Genomic DNA, 18,154 nt, shown 5'->3' with positions numbered 1-18,154 from the left:
TATTGCCCAGGCTGGAGTACAGTGGCTTGATCATAGCTCACTAACCTTGGAATCCTGGGATCAAGGGATCCTTCTGCCTCAGCCTCCCAAGTAGTTGGGACTACAGGTGCTCACCACCACACCCGGCTAATTTTTTTTATTTTTTGTAGATATAGGGTCTCACTGTGTCGTCAACCCTGGTCTTGAACTCCTCAAGTAATCCTCCTGCCCTGGCCTCCCAAACTGCTGAGATTATAAGTGTGAGGCAGCACACCTTGCCTATTTATATTATATCATATTATAGTATATTGTATTTAAATATATAAATATGAAAGTATTTTAGAACAAACTTGATGAAAGTATAAACTGACAGAATAGGACAAAATACAATGAAAATGGGTCTTAAGCATAGCTACCCAATTTAGTTGCCTGCTTAAAACAGTGTTTCTTTACTTGGACCATTCCTGATTGTGGCCTCATGAGGGCTTTCTTTCTTCTTTTTTCTTTTTTTTTTTTATTAATGTAATTTTTTTTAATGCTTATATTTATTTATTTATTTATTTTATTTCGGCATATTATGGGGGTACAGATTTTAAGGTTTCAATAAATGCCCATTTCCCCCCCTCCCCCCACAAGTCTGAGTCTCCATCATGACCATCCCCCAGATGGTGCACATCTCACTCATTATGTATGTATATACCCTCCCCCTCTCCCCCCTCCTACCTGCCCCCAATACCCTATTACTGTAGTACCTATGTGACCACTTAGGTGCTGTTCAGTTAATACCAATTTGCTGGTGAGTATATGTGGAGCTTGTTTTTCCATTCTTGGGATACTTCACTTAATAGTATGGGTTCCAGCTCTAACCAGGAAAATATAAGATGTGCTATGTCACCATTGTTTCTTAGAGCTGAACTGGCTTTCTATATACTGTTATTTCCTTGCCTCCCATGGCTTCTTAACGCACACAGTTTTCCTGGGGGAAAGACCCTCAGCATGGGGCTGTATCTGGGCTGACACCCTCCAGGGTCTCTGCCAGCTCCTGTGCTGGGGGCTCCGTTCACCAGCCTTCTGGGCTCTTTTGCCTCTTCCTTGTTGGCCCCCCGTCTTCTGCATCCCACTTGTTCCCCTTCTCCGTCATTTTCTTGTTTTGGTGGAGCACATTTTTAATGTGCTTCCTGAGAAAGGGTACATGGAAAGCATGTTTTTTGAAACCTTGCTTGTCTGACATGTCTGTCTTCTCTTGATTGATAGCTTGGGTGTAGGATTTTAGTTTGGAAACTGTTTTCTCTCAGACTTGACAGCACCACTCCTGTAACTTTCTTTTTAATATTGCTGTGGAGAATTTCAGTGGTATTCTTATTCTTGATCCTTTATACATGACCTTTATTTTCTTTCTAGAAACTTTGAGGATCATCTCTTTGGCACTGCTGTTCTGAATTTTTGCCATAAGATGTAGTTTTTTAAATTTATTTGTTATGCTCAGTACCTGGTGGGGCCTTTTAGTCTGAAAATGCATTTCCTTCAATTCTAGGAAATTTTCTTATCTATTTCTCTGAAAATTTCCGTCACTCCATATTTTCATTCTAAAATGATTATTAGTTATTTTAGTTCTATTTTGCACCTCCTAGGTCAGTTCTGTATAATTTTTAAAAAACTGTCCTATATTTTATCTTCTGTTATTTTTTAAAATTCTACATTCTGAGCAATTTCATCAAGAATTTATTCACTTCTTTTTTAAATACTTTACTATGTGTCTCATAGAGTTGTAGTGCTGGGTGAAAATGTCACAATATACAGTTTTTTAAAAAAGACTAGAAAATATGAATACTATATGATATTAACCATGCATTAAATAGAATTATAAGTAAAGATAACCACTGTTAATAGTGGTTATAATCTCTGCATGTTGATATAATGGATGGCTACTCTTTATATTTTTATGTATTTTCCAAATATTTTATGGAGAACATTTTCTCCTATAATCAAGAAGGAGTTCAAAAATACTAAGTCATTTTGATGGATCTTGGGTTCTTTGATGGATCTGGGTTCTTTCCCTGGTCAATCACTATAATACTTGCCGTAACACTGTAACTTCTCTAATTCTTTGTTTTCTTATCTGTAAGGTGGAGGTAGTTAATAGTACCTACTGCCAGTGTTATGGTCAATATTAAATTAAGAAATTCTTATAAAAAAGTTAGTACAGTGTCTAGCATATAGTAAGCATTCCGTAAATGGTAGCTATTGTTAATATTATTTTGTGTTATATTAAAGTGCTTGATATATTAGATAATTCATCATCATCATTATGTGCCTAGTCTGATGCCAGACATGGTAGGTAATCAATTTATATTCATTCCTTCTCCCTTTTCTCCTTAATTCTTGATAAGTCTGCCATATGACATTTGTTATTATTCACTAAAGTACCAAATTTGAGAGCCAACTGAAAAATTGATGTTCATTTATTTACTCATTCGTTCAACAAATTTTATTGAGCATGTCACTGAGACATGGTGAATGAATGATTCCAAGTTGCATAAGACATGGGATGAATTCTATATACATATAACCAGAGTATCCAGAAATGTATTAACAGAGAGGCATAGAAGTTGAGAGCCAGGAGTGAGTGCTTCCGGCTGTGGAAGCACTTTTCATTCCTTCTTACAAGGCTGTAGCATGTCTTATATTTTATTTAATTACTTATACAATACCACACCCTTTAAAAATTGATTTCTAGCAACTTATAAAAATACACATAGCAGTAAAAAACAAATGGATGAGCATATAAGAGCACGTGTACTATTAGGGTAGAAAAATAAAGCCAAGAATAAAATTGGTACAGAAATACTTTCCAGCATGCCCTGCACATTGCTGGAGGTGGCCTCAGCTTTTACTTTGAACTTCCTAGTTATGGCAAAGAGAGAAGCATGAAATGTTATGAGTTAGGTTCCCAGTGCCAGTCAAATGATAAAGCCAGTTGCTCTGGAGAAGAAGAGATTTTCTTGTTATTGAGGACTGAGAAAAAGTTTCTGGGGTAAGTGGGAAAGTAGAAGTAGTACCAAGTATTCAGCCCAAATATATACGTGGCAGGTTTCATGAGGCAGCTTCCCATGAGACCTCAGCACAGCTGTATAGCATGACACCAGAGCACAGTTTTATAAAAGCCAGGTCTGTGACCCTAAAGCATAGTTTTTTTGTTGGCCTAACTTAATCCAAGTATAAAATGTAGAATAATCAAGGAATAATACTTATCACCCTTTGTTGGTGTTATCGTTTTACATCTATTTACCACCCCTTCCCCAAATATTTAGCTTCTCACCGGCAGGGATCCTATTTCACTTTGGTTTGATCAGTGGTAGAAAACTGGAAGACTGTTTATGACTGTGATTTGCCCAAGGATCATCACAGTGCTGTACTTTGAATTATATGTACTCAAGGTCAGATTCATATCTGAGATCCATGAGCTACAAATACATGGTCATAAGATTTTTTTACTGTTGCCAAGAACTGCCCTGCTTTTGAGGCAGTTTTCAGCAGCATGCACACCAGCGGAGTGAAATGGTGATACAAAAGTGACTGCATCCATCTGGGCCAGACTGCTTCTGCCACTACCAAAGAAAGCCCTTAAAAAAATTGATACATTTGGCAGTACTCAAAGTTTCCAATTTAATTTTCCCTTTGCCTATTGCATTTGGGATGAAAAAGATTACTATATTATCATGATTGTTAAGTCAGATTCAGAAAGAAGTTTGCATTTCAAGGAAAAGGCAAAAATAGAAAGTTTATTGAATGACTTCAGTTCTACCAAAATAGCCTTTCTTGCTATAATTTAGGTCAAAATACAGTCTTTGATGATGTAATACCTTTTTTTCTAACTGCTATTTTGTCTTTCTTTATATACCTAGGAACTGGACAAAGAACTCCCAGTGCTAAAGCCATATTTTGTCACTGACCCTGAAGAAGCTGGAGTGCGGGAAGCTGGCTTGAGAGTCACGTGGCTGGGGCATGCCACAGTGATGGTGGAGATGGATGAGCTCATATTTCTCACGGATCCCATCTTCAGCTCTCGAGCCTCACCGTCCCAGTACATGGGTCCAAAGCGATTTCGGCGTCCCCCGTGCACGATAAGTGAACTCCCCCCGATAGATGCAGTCCTTATCAGTCACAACCACTATGACCATCTGGACTACAGTTCTGTCATTGCTTTGAATGAGCGATTTGGTAATGAGTTGAGATGGTTTGTGCCTTTGGGTCTCCTCGACTGGATGCAAAAATGTGGTTGTGAGAATGTGATTGAGCTGGACTGGTGGGAGGAGAATTGTGTCCCGGGACATGATAAGGTCACCTTTGTCTTTACGCCTTCCCAGCACTGGTGTAAAAGGACTCTAATGGATGACAACAAGGTTCTGTGGGGCAGCTGGTCTGTCTTGGGGCCTTGGAATCGGTTTTTTTTTGCAGGAGATACTGGTTATTGCCCTGCTTTTGAAGAGATAGGAAAAAGATTTGGACCTTTTGACCTTGCAGCTATTCCCATTGGAGCTTATGAACCAAGGTATGTAGACTTCCAACAAAACATTCTGGCTGTGTGATAAGTTAACTGAACTTAAAAGTAGTTATGACTTTGTGATACTCTGTAATTCGTGATTTTCATGGTAAACCTTATTATACATCGGGGGTTGGTGGGTCAGATTCGATTACTCTTTTTAAAATTTAAAATATTTTAAGTTAAAAAAATTTTAAATTGACAAAAATTGTATATATAGTGTACATGATGCTTTGATATATTTATATGTTGTGTAATAATTAACTCAAGCTATTTAACATATGCATTATCTCACATACTTATCTTTTTTTGTGATGAGAATTAACTGATTGGCCAGTAATCAAATCAAACCTAATTCTTGTTCTTTCTTTGACATGGAGAATACTTTTTTTTTCCCCCAGAGGTAGGGTTTTACTCTGTCACCCAGGCTGGAGTGCAATGGCATAATCACAGCTTTACTGCAGACTCCTGGGTTCCAGTGATCCTTCTGCCTCAGGCTCCCAAGTAGCTAAGACTATAGGAGCCACCACCACACCCAGCTAATTATTCTATTTTTAGTTAGGACAAGGACAAGGTCTCACTATGTTGTACAGGCTGGTCTCAAACTCCTGGGGCCTCAAGCAGTCCTCCCACTTCAGCCTCCCAAAATGCTGGGATTGCAGGCGTGAGCCACTGTGCCTGGCCTTTCTTTACATCGCTCTTTTTGCTCCATGGCTGGAATGCACCAATCCCCTGTCCTATAGCTCTCCTATGTTTAGCCGAGAGAAAAAACAAGGCAGTAGTCTATGGCATTAGTCCCTTGTGATGGTCTTATCTCGGTCAGCACTGAAGCTGATCTCGTTATGACATTTTTTCATTACAGCTCTTTCTCCAACCTTGACATATACTCATCACATATCTTTAGAGAAGCTAAAGGTCACACTGTCATTGGAGAGCTAGGAAATTGATTCATTGTCTTTGTTTTTCTTAATACTATCTGTTTAGGGAAAAGAGAAGTGATTTCAAAGAATTCAGTTAGATTTCAGTCAACTTTGGTTTATGTGTACAAGTAAAGAGAAGATAAATACTGATAGTAACAAAATAAGGGGTAATTTTAAAAGTGTTTTATTTGACTGGTGTGGCAGCTCATGCATGTAATCTAAGCACTCTCAGAGCCCGAGGTGGGAGGATTGCTTGAATCCAGGAGTTCAAGACCAGCCTGGGCAACACAGTGAGACCCCATCTCTACAAAAAAAATTTTTTTTTTTTTTGAGACAGAATCTCACTCTGTTGCCCAGGCTAGAGTGCCGTGGTGTCAGCCTAGCTCACAGCAACCTCAAAGTCCTGGGCTTAAGCAATCCTTCTGCCTCAGCCTCCCAAGTAGTTGGGACTACAGGCATGCGCCCACCATGCCCAGCTAATTTTTTCTATATATTTTTAATTGGCCAATTAATTTCTTTCTATTTTTGGTAGAGACGGGGTCTCGCTCTTGCTCAGGCTGGTTTCAAACTCCTGACCTTGAGCCGTCCTCCCACCTCAGCCTCCCAGAGTGCTAGGATTATAGGCGTGAGCCACCGTGCCCAGCCTCTACAAAAAATTTTTAAAAATTAGCCAGGCGTTGTGGTGTGCACCTGTAGTTCCAGCTCCTCGAGAGGCTGAGCAGGAGGATTGTTTGAACCCAGGAGTTGGAGGCTGCTGCTGTGAGCTGTGACCATGCCACTGCACTCCAGTCTGGGTGACAGAGTGAGACACTGTCTCAAAAAAAAAGTTTTATTCTACAGTATATGCACAGATACATACAAATGCATTTTATTTAGGTAATCCTATAAGAAGAAGAACAAGTATTTCTCTATTACATAGATGAATTATATGAATCTGATCTTTCTTTCTTGATTTTGTCATACTTGTTATCTTTTTAGGTTCACTAAAACTATTTTTCCCCTGTCTTTATTAATGCTTATTGCTCCTTTTTGTGTTTTTTGCTAATTTTCTTATTTTGGGAGCTAGATATTTTTTACCTTTTTTGGTTCCTGATAATTATTAAAATTATTATAAATCAATAGTAGTACTTGAATTTCCCTTTCCAGTTAAATAATTATAATTCTTATATAAACTTCTCACAACATCAATCAACCTGTATATTTTTTAGAACAGTTACAAATCAATTTCATATGGTATTGGGCTTTATTCAATATGCATTCTTAATATGTTAGAGTATCTCTTATTTATAATTATGAAAGTAAATTTTCATATGTAGCTGTATATAAATTTGTCACTTCATGATGATAAAATGTATATAACCAATAAACACATATTTATTCACATATTTCCTCCTTCCTGCTTGCATTGCAGCCATCTTGCTTCTGAGATGAGAAAAGGACAGGAGACTATTATTTGCCCTTAGTGAGTTAAGTTGTGGTAACCTGTACTATGTAATCTATTTCTCTGGTCAGTACTGACAGTTTTAGAAATAAGATTATCCATTCAACAAATGTTGAGAGTGTTCTATAAATGCAAGATGATTACACCAAAAACAACTTTCAGTGACATGCTTGGAATGTTTCATTCTTACTTTGGAGATCTCTGTAACCAGGTTTTATCCAGTCAATTAGGATTTTAAGGTTTTATTTTAATTGTTACATCAGAGTAAAGACTTTAAATTTATTTCAGATAGACATGAGGATAGAAAGGAATACATCTATCACTTTGATTTGCAGTAGGATTAAAAATAATAACAATAGAAACTGCAAAAACTGTTTTCATCTTGCCCTGAATTCTGAGTGTCAGGAGATAGGGCAGAACAGTGCTTCTCTAATCCTCTGTTGAGAACACAGTGGCTTTGTTTTTAGGCTCCCACAGGACCCAGCAACTCCTAATAGTAAATAACAACACTCTAGCGGTTGCAGATGGATGAACTTCTCCATGATGTGTTCTGTATATGCAGTGCTGAAGTCCCTGTGCTGAATTCATATCTATTGGTCCTCATTATAGTGTTAGTTGGCAGTGGTAGACCAGGATATAAATAATGGGAAGACAATGTTGCATTTCCTCCTCTAAACTGATGGTTTGGAAGGTTAAGGATTTGCTTGTAGACAGTACACTTTTTCCTTTGCATCAGAAGTAATCATTCTTTCTTCTGAGAGTGTTGATTTTGCCACTCTTTACTCTTTTGGGAGAATTCTGTGAAGTGGGTACTATACTTGATACTTCCATAAACTTCGTCTTGTTTAATCCTCACAATACCCTTACAAGTTGGGGCTACATTTATATTTCACAGACAAGGAAATGGAAGCTCAGAGAATTTGAAGGGACTTTCTAAAAGCATGCCAGGTACTGCTGGAGCTGGGATTCACACCCAAGCCTTCTGCCTCCTGAGCCCTTGTTGTTCCCAAGGCATGAGGCAGCCATTCATTGTTTCCACAATGTCTCCAATCATTCACCCAATAGTCTTCTCTTCTTGCCAAACCAAACACCTCATTGTTCAGTTTTGTGATGTGTAAATAAAATTCCTTGAATAGTAATTGGATTTTTTTGTTCCTGATCTTTAAATTTTATGTACTAAGTTTTGTTTGCTTTTTGCCTTAGTAAGTTAAAAAAAATTCCTATCAGCAGGACATTCAGGTTCTTTTGCGGTTGAAGTTTTGGTTTTCAGTTCTTTACCCATTATTATGTTTCTTTGGTTTATATCCAGGACTGTAAATAGTCTACTTTGTAAATGAACAGTAAGTTTTATCTTCAGATAAATCATCAATCAAATTATACATGAAACAAAATTTGTTCAGAGGGGAGTTTTACTTGAGATTTGTTTATCATACAACAATTTGTACAATAAAGAATTTTGCTTGTTTTATTTTTCAGTAGAGGAGTGGACTAAAGGGAGACACTTTTGCCTGTTGTGACTTAAGCCTGTGTGGAATCTGTTTTGTTGTCCTTTGTTTTTCCAATCTAGCATTGACCTGCCCTCCAGACTTGATTTCTGGCTTATCCTCCCCTGCATTATATATGTTCCATCTCTTTGGTTTTCTACTCTGGCTACACATGGGACTCAGCCTGGGAGGCTTTATAAAATGCCAGTGCTGAGGTCCCACCCCAGAAAAATTAAAATCAGAATCACTGAGAGTGCACACTAGTCAGCAGTATTTATTAAAACTTCTGTAGATGAGTCCAGTGCGCCTGGATGAATCCAATGTGAGGTCAGTGGCTGGAAAGTATTTGAAAGGACCACTACTGCATGTTGCTGCTTCTGTTGGCAAAATAGCTTAATTCTTAGGTGTGCTGATTTGAAAGCAAACAAAAAGAACGGGACAGGGAGTGAAAATGAAAATAACCACGCTGATTATTTCTCAAACATCCACATTCCTGTGCAGAATCTTAAAAGTTGATTAAATGAAGCACTATTTAGAATTTAGTGGATATTTCAAAGGCCAGAATTAATAAATTGCTGTGTTTCATCAGGTGGTTTATGAAATATCAGCATGTAGACCCGGAAGAAGCTGTAAGGATTCACATTGATGTCCAAACAAAGAAATCTGTGGCAATTCACTGGGGAACTTTTGCCTTAGCAAATGAGGTGAGTTTGATTGTGATAAAAAGAACTTTATGTGTCAGATCAATGATAGGATTGATCTGTCCCCTAGTGGTGTTTTCAGACACCAGACTGTGGAATCAGACCATGCACAGGCATCACAGTCATCATATGTATTAGGATGATAAGTCATACTCATTAGCAAAACATTTATATACAGTGAAAAAGCCTCATTGTGTTTTTTTTTTTTTTTTTTGGCTTATTTCTATTGTTAACGAAGCATGTGTTTTAGATAACCAAAAATCTGTGTATGTGGTCTGGGAATAGATAAACACGTCTGACCCCTCAAGGAGGCTCTTGTTCTAGCGAAAGATGGAAGACGTGTACGTAATAGAGATGTTGGAAGGGGAAAGTGCTGTCGTGGGACAGATGAAGTGGTCACTGATGGAAGGGATCAATGAGAGCTTCATGAACAAGTGACATTTGAACTTGGCTCTGAAAAGGCAAGGAGGCGGGCATTTCCAGAGGAGGAAAGGGCAGAGCATAGCCTCAGAGGTGGTAAGCATGGGGAACAGTGAGGAGTCAGTTCAGCAGGAGAATGGAGAGCTTGGAGGGCGATGGGAAAAGTAAGGCTAGACAGACAGTGTGGAACTTTCTAGAAGTTATTCACTCAGTAAACATTGATTCAGCGTCTGCTATGTGCCAGGCATGAGATATATGTGGTTTTATTCCCAGACTAAAACAGAAGAGCTGATTTTTTCCTTAGGGGAACTAGATCCTAGAGCTCTACTATAATCCAAGGTTCTGGGATCAAATTAGAGGATGGCATAAAGCTTTCTCTCCTTTCCTGGGTCAAGGGCCTGCCTGAGCAAAATTTAGAAATGGATAGTTAGAACTTGGCTTCTTTGCTTTCTGTGTCATCTTCCACATCCCAGGGCCTCTCTGCAGGAATCCAGTGTTTTCTTGCTGTTTCGAGCATTCCGCTTATCTCATTTCTGACCAGCCCTCTCCTAGAGATGCAGCCTGGTCCAGAATTACCTAATACATTGCCTGCCTATTCCCCCTCCCCCAATCAAAATTCCTATCCAGTGATGCAGCATCCCTGAGCTGTGATGCAGCAACCCTGAGCTGTGATGCAGCAATTCTTAGCCACACTGTTGGGAGAGGGAATAGAATGGATAAATGAATAACCACCAGGGGTGGGGAGGATGAATGAGAATGTAAATATGTGTGTGTGTGTGTGTGTGTGTGTGTGTGTGTGTGTGTGTGTCTTTAGGGAAGGGAGATGTTTGAGACTGGTTTCCAGTGGCATACCACTATATTTGGTGGCAGTTTCTTATTCCATATATGTGCAGGTATGTGTATATGTTCCATATATATATATATCAGTGTCTTAGATGAAGTAATGGTATTTTATTAAACCTATGCAAAGAAAGGAATCAAGGTTGACATTTAGATTTTTAGCTTGAGTAATTGGGTAGATGGTTATGCTGAGAAAAAGATCAGAAACCTAAGAATTCTTCAAGAATTATTGTGTTATTCATCCTTTAATAACTATTCCTGTTATAAATCTAACCTCCATCTTTATTTCTTAATGAGACATGTAATAAAAACTCATTTAGCCTTCAGCAATTTGGAATTTGTTCACATTTTGATGTTAGTTGAGTAATAAACTCAACAGCTATGAAATTGTTACATTATAAAGTAGATGGAATTTTAGAGAGGACAGTTAGCTTGTGATTTCTAAATACTTTACGAATTTTTGCATATAGACTGTTACAATAGCTGCTTACTATAAAATAAACTGATAAGGATGTCCTTCACTTGGCAACACTCTAAAATCGCATATATAGCAATACCTAATTTATCTGGGGGATGATGAGTAGATTTCTTAAATGATGTATTTAAGCACTAACACTTAAATCACTATTTTTGATGGAAACAGATTTCAGGTATTACATAACGTATGTGTTAACTTTTGAGTAACGAGGGTCTTTATTTTGCATATATTCTATTGTAGTAGATTATAAAACAGTGACCCCCTTAGGAGTTGCTGTGCCAGTGATGGATCCAGAGTGCTGGGAGCTTGTCTGCATTCCCCGTTTGCTCATATTGATCTCTGACCTATTGTCTTGTTTTATAGGTATGTAGTTGTTTGGTCCCATGGCCATGGGGCATTTTTACCTGCCTTGTGGACTAAAGTGCTCAGATGACCAGATAGAGCTCTCAGTCACTCGAAAGCCTCTCTTGCCTATTTCCAATGTTACCTGTTAGATGGTTGAAACAGTCAAGAATTGACCTATGAAGAAACTCAGAAAGATACTGCTAAATCTGGGCAGATTAAAGACAAAGGGTCTGCTGCCAACTAAAACATCATCAAAATCCACACCACATCATGCTCTATACTGAAGTTACAGTTTAGCAAGGAAGTTTATTAGTGTAGGGTGATTGTATATGTGTATTGTTGGCTAAGACTCGTAGAGCATGGAAGAAAATCATTTAACAAGAATTTCATCATTTTGAAATCTCTTAAAATAAAAAAATTTAGGCAATTATTTTGAGAAAAATCTTGACTTAGGCTATTATGTAAAGTTAAATTTTATTGGTAATATATTAGTGATCTCTTTTCTATCTATAAAAAAATAGGCTAAAAGTAGATTCCTGTTATCTATCCATTCATAAGTAACAAAGGTATAGTTAAAACTTGACTTACTCAGTAGTCAGTTGAAAGGCATCCTTGATCATCCTTTAAACACAGCCATAAACCTGGAAGTGAGCAAGGAGGGAAAAAGAAGAGCTGTGTGTGGCCTGTAACTATTACCAAACCCGTGCCTTTAAAATTAAACCTCAAGAAACTTCCCTGGTTTTCCTAGTCCATCATTGACTGTCCTTTTTTTTTTAATTAGGGGAGAGTGTGAATGCAGTCCCCAACTACTACAAATTATACAGTTGGGTTCCCACATTTGGGGAAATTGCAGGGGTCAGCACATCTGCAGTCTAATGGATGTGCCTTGGCTGTCCCTTCTTAGTCTCTGTTGCTAGTTCCTCATCTCCCTTCTCTCCAAACACTGAGTGCCTTAGGAATCAGTCTGTCAACCTCTTCTTTTCTCTAGTTGGTTACTTCCTTGGGGATGGAATGTAGTCTTATGGCTTTAAATACCATCTGTCTTCTGTACCTCTCTAGTTTAGAATTTTACCCACTATGATCCACATTTAGATATCCAACTGCCTACTTGACATCTCCACTTGCATGCCTATTAGGTACCTAGAACTAAATCTGAAATCCAACTTCCTCATCTTCCCTCAAACTTATTTATTATACATCTCAGTAAAGGGCAACTCTCACTTTCCAGTTACTTAGGCCAAAATCTTTTTTTTTTTGTTGAGACAGAGTCTCGCTCTGTTGCCTGGGCTAAAGTGCCGTGGCGTCAGCCCAGCTCATAGCAACCTCAAATTCCTGGGCTGAAGCAATTCTCTTGCCTCAGCCTCCCAAGTAGCTGAGACTACAGGCATGCACCACCATGCCTGGCTAATTTTTTCTATCTTTAGTAGAGATGGGGTCTCGCTCCTGCTCAGGCTGGTCTGGAACACCAGAGCTCAAGCAATCCTCCCGCCTCGGCCTCCCAGAGTGCTGGGATTACAGGTGTGAGCCACTGCACCTGGCAAGACCAAAATCTTGATTCCTCTTTCTCTCATATCATCCATCCAGTACCCTCCTCCCCCCACACAATCAACCTTCAGATTATATTCACAATTTGACCACTTCTCACCACCTTCACTGCTACCATTCTGCTGTTCTAAACACTATAGAGGGCAGTGACTTTACAACTTGAAGCAGATCATGACACTCCTCTGCCACCGGGATCTGGTAACTTCCCATTACAGTTGGAGTCAAAGCCTCAGCTCTCATGGTTTTCTGCAATGCCCTATGCAATCTGCTCCATCAGGTCTCTGCTCAAATGCCACCTTCTTGGAGACTTCTTAGACTGTTGTATTTAAAGTTAAATCTCTACCCCTCTACCCCCCCCACTTGGCACCCTCTACCTTTACTATCCCCAGAACCTATCAATCACTCAGCATCTATTTTCTTATTCATTTCTTATCTATTTCTGTCTTAGACTAGAAGCTCCATGAAGGCAAGGATTTTTGTTTGGTTTTCTAGCCTGGCATGTTCTGTAGGCACTCAAAAGATACTTGTTGCCTGGGGAGAGGCAGATTTCCCACAAGCAATTAGATCAAAGACTGATTTTTTTTTTTTTATTCCTGGTTTGTACTTGCACATTTTACAACTTTTCAAATTGAAACTAGGAAAAAACCCTTTGAATAAAGAAAAAATATAAGTCTCAAAGTTTTGCTTAAAAAAAAAAAAAAGAAAAAATAGCTAGTATACAGTATAAAGATTTAGACCAAAAGAGAAATAACTGATGAAATGATTTACCATTCATTAATAAATTATTAAGATATTAAAAGGTATGAATACCTTTATTCCATATTCACATGGTCTCAATATATTTAGAAAACATTTGAGTAGGTGAAAACATTGTGAATCACACTGGGTGCTGTCTTCCCTTTTTATTGAGCTATGAAAAGGTGAGGAAATAAAGGGAAATATGGAAACCCCACCTGTCAAAGCTCTATTCTCTGGGATCCTCTTTCATTCTATAGATTATGGTTTCTGTGTCTGGCTAGAGGTTTTGAAAGTAACCGTTCTTCAGCCAAAAATATTTGCTTTAGCATTTGTTTATACACACATACACAAGCACAGTTACACAATCTCAGATTTCTGTGTTTTCCCAAATGTTGGTAACATTTAATTCTCTAATATCGTCTTTGGCATGGATTCCTATTTAGATCACAATTTCATATAGTGAAATAGTGATCAGTTTTCATGCAATCCAATGATGTTCAAGATGGTACCAAATTTGACATACATGGTGTTGGTGTTGATTTTTATCCAACAATAAATATTTCTATTGACTTAATGACTCAGACTGTATTAGAAAATGTAGTAGACTCATTTGCTAATGCTTCAGTATAAAAAAAGGGCATTATTTTAACCAACTATCTGTTATTTTAGTTTGAATTCTTATTTGAAATATTCCTCAAATACACATCTTGTTAATCTTTTTCCATTTTTCTTCTCTCTGCTCTTTGCTAGCATTACTTAGAGCCTCCAGTGAAACTGAGTGAAGCTCTAGAAAGATATGGACTTAAGACTGAAGATTTTTTTATCTTGAAGCATGGAGAATCAAGATACCTAAATACAGATGATGAAAACTTTGAATAAATATGAGCACAGATGCTTTTAATGAAAAAGGCACCATCTGATATAAATTTGAAAACAAATGAAAAGACTAAGATATTATAAATATTATGATTTTTTAATTTGGAAACAACTGCAAGTTTGTGTTTTATGTTTTGTGTAATAATTTGCTTACCAATATGATTACCATCTCATAAACTGTGAAAGAAGGGTTTAGGGTGGGTTATTTAAATAATGAATTGGCTACTGTGGATTTTAAATCTTGTATTATGGTATAAGCATTCCATGGAAATTTTTTACTAAAGGCACTTTTGTGGTAGTAGAATTTTCTGGGGTTGTAAAAAACTGATATTAATTTGTTTTTTCTATCCTTCAGGACCTTCTACAAGGGGAGTCAAGGCTGTCTACCCACTTAGATTTTTTTCAGAGGCCTACACATACAAATACCTTTCTTATGCTGGGCGTGGTGGCTCATGCCTGTAATCCTAGCACTCTGGGAGGCTGAGGCGGGAGGATCGCTCAAGGTCAGGAGTTCGAAACCAGCCTGAGCAAGAGCAAGATCCCGTCTCTGCTAAAAATAGAAAGAAATTAATTGGCCAACTAAAAATATATAGAAAAAATTAGCCGGGCATGGTGGCGCATGCCTGTAGTCCCAGCTACTTGGGAGGCTGAGGCAGAAGGATTACTTGAGCCCAGGAGTTTGAGGTTGCTGTGAGCTAGGCTGACGCACTCTAGCCTGGGCAACAAAGTGAGACTCTGTTTCAAAAAAACCAACCAAACAAAAAAAACCAAACCAAAACAAATACCTTTCTTACATTTACATTATAATAAATGATGAAATTGACTTCCACATGCTTAGAAACATAGCAGTTCTTGCTCTATCAAGATTAGTTTATATGCCAGATGTTAAAAATGTGATTTATTTTGGTAAGCACAAAAACATAGGGGTTAGTGCTAAGTTATCATTTTTAAAGACTTAAATTTTTTGTAGTAAAATGTACATAACATAAAATTTATCATTTTCACCATTTTTAAGCATACAGTTCTTTGGCATTAATGCAGCCATGACCACCGTAGAGATAAATTTTCAAAAGAGGGAATAGTATATTCTGTTGTACATCTACCATCTCTATATCAAAAGCCCTCTGAGTTGGGTAGAGGATGAGAAAGAGTATGGTTATAAAAATATGATTTATGCAATTTTCTGTTTTTAAATCTAAAAGACCTTCTGCTAAGCACAATGAAACATTTTACAGAGATAAATGTAGATATTAAATGTTAATAGACCATATGCTTTGAATTAAATTTTCTCTATTTTCTCTACACTCATTTTTTTTTCTGGTCTTTTAGCTCTAACTTTAAATATATCAAGATTTATATGTATTTTATGTTTTACATGATTCAGATGTCTTATATTTTTATAGTAAATGACCACTAAGCATGATTCTACCTTTTATTAAGCCAAGGTGGAATACCAATGTTTTTTTTTTTTTTTTAAATTGATTTTTTAAAAAATCAATTCTGATTCAAATCAATTCTGATCAAATCTGATTCTGGGAGTCAGCTGACCTGAGATTTAGTCATAATAAGGGCTCTGTATTCACTTGATTACTCTGAACCTTCCTAGGGGAAGACGCTGGATTTGTCCTGTTGGAGGCCCTTTCTATGTTCCTGATCCAAGTTTCGGTACTTTATTTGTACAAAATAGTCAAAATGGGTTTTCTATACCAAATGCTACTCAGGCAGTGCTCTATATTTACTTGCACATATATATTCATGCCACGTTAGCCACTAAATCTGAATTTTAATCCTGCTTTCATCATGGATTTCCTGTGTAACCTGAAACAAGTCACTGATTGATGCTCATTGTGCCTCAGTTTCCTCACATGCAACAAGAGGATAATTTTGACCTACCTCCAAAAATGTGTAGACTAAATAATGAAGTTTTTAAAAGCACTTTGAAATTATAAGGGAGAAGATGATTTCTTAAGGTATCACTGACTAATATAAATAGGTACATCTGAAAGTTGAAAATAGGCTAATCCTTTTGATAATCTATTGTTCCTATTGTAGATTTAAACATTATTGGGACACTAAACATTGAAGACTAACAACTTTATCTCATTTTGTAAATTTGGAGAGGAATAGCCAAAATAAATGTAAATGATTTTATCAAAATTTAGTATTGTTATCTACAAAGATGTGAATCACTTGAGGGGAAATAAATGTATACGCAGTGTGTGTATATAATGTATGTCAATATATGTGATTTGGGGGCACTAAAGCACAAAAATTCTCCCATAAAATAAACCTTCATGAAAACTGAACAAGCATAAACTTTTCTACTCCAAACAGATGTGAATAAAGATGTTAGGTTTATGGCAGGTTAGCTTTGAGGCATGTTGCCTGAATACTAGCCAACATGCATCTTCCTTGCTGCTGTACGCTGAATTGCAAATTCATCTTTTTACCTCTATTTTATAAAGTGTGCCAAGTGTATCTTGCTTAAGTATTTCTTCTCCATGAATGGCCTTCATATTGTTTTTACATTTACATGTACTAACTGAGGGCATCTAAGCACTTTAAATTGTTCTGTTCTAGTTCTGTTCATCTGGCCTGCCTCATTTTTCTAGGCTTCCTCACAAGCTGTGATTTTTTATTACCATTCATGTTGTTTCTACATTAACACTTTATTCATTAAGAAGTACACCAAGCTTTTTCTCTCCCTATAGAATCTCACCCTACTGAGTGGTTTCCACTTTTTTTGAAGGGTGTATGTACAAAGTGAAAACAAATTTTGAAAAATAAGACATCCATTCTCTTCTTTCAGTTCAGTCTAATAAGCATTGCAGTATCTCTTTTTGAATTTTTTATTTTTTATAGAGACAGGTCTTACCATTTTACTCAGACTGGTCTGGAACTCCTGTGCTAAAGTGATCTCCTACCTTGGTCTCCCAAAGTGCTGGGATTACAGGTATGAACCACCACGCCGGGCCACAATCCAGTATCTTTTAATTGATCTTATCCTCTAAGTCAATTTCCTAGTGAGGGTCCTTACCAATATGTAAGATTTTATTGAAGCTTCCTGTGGTAACTGAGGAACACTTTGTTATGCCTCACTGCCTAACAGGGATCATCAATTAGGAGACATCCAAGATATAACCTATACAGGTAAGATTTATTTGTACTTTTCTTTCTCCCTTTTTTCTGTAGCATTTTGTCATTTTAGACTCAATGCTCTGATCTTTAGGGAGTGTAATTATTTATTCAAACTAATAATAGAGGAAAAGAAGAGATGGAATGCTAAAGCACACTGAAAACAAATCCTGGCTTTTAGTGTGTTACATTTTGAATACATACTTTCATTAAATAGGCAGATTTTAAAAATTGTTATAATGAAATGTGCCTTTCGGGGAATTATTATATTCACGTCTCCAATTACTACTATAGCCCATTGGAAATTTTCATTTTTCACCTTATAATGAACACTTTTTCTACTATAAAAATATTTCTCTAAAGTTTGATTTCTGTATCAGGATGAGCTTGAGAACACACATATTTCTGTTTGAGGATTTTTGACTTCCTTCCTATGGAAACAGTCTTGTAGCCATGTTATTTACAAATGAAATTTAAAGTACTCTTAAAGCTTTGCCTTAAACACACAAGTAGTAAAGTTTCTGCTTGCATACTGATTTACTTAATGCTAAGCATGTCAGGGGTTATGAACTTAAATACTATAAACTTGGCTGAATCCAGATCTATTGATAAATTGTTATAGTAGCTTCTAGAATTAAAAACCATTGAAAATAAATTTTCATATATTGTAATTTTAGTCAAGTAAAATATGGATGAAAATTAATGAATA

General features: G+C 37.1%; 1 protein-coding gene across 3 annotated transcripts in view; it reads left to right on the top strand.

The window, feature by feature from the left end:
* NAPEPLD (N-acyl phosphatidylethanolamine phospholipase D) overlaps window positions 1-18,145 on the top strand; it is a 36,490-nt gene extending 18,345 nt beyond the window's left edge. For all 3 annotated transcript variants that reach the window (XM_012747128.3, XM_012747137.2, XM_012747155.2), the window contains exons 3-5: window positions 3,885-4,531; window positions 8,957-9,071; window positions 14,185-18,145. In XM_012747128.3, the coding sequence (XP_012602582.2) occupies window positions 3,885-4,531; window positions 8,957-9,071; window positions 14,185-14,313 (891 nt within the window). In that variant the 3' untranslated portion in view covers window positions 14,314-18,145. The remainder of the gene's footprint in view (window positions 1-3,884; window positions 4,532-8,956; window positions 9,072-14,184) is intronic.
* The last annotated feature ends 9 nt before the right edge of the window (window positions 18,146-18,154 follow it).

Source organism: Microcebus murinus, chromosome 9 (genome assembly GCF_040939455.1).
Source record: "Microcebus murinus isolate Inina chromosome 9, M.murinus_Inina_mat1.0, whole genome shotgun sequence".
NCBI lineage: Eukaryota > Metazoa > Chordata > Mammalia > Primates > Cheirogaleidae > Microcebus > Microcebus murinus.
This window is presented reverse-complemented; position numbering and strand designations above follow the sequence as displayed.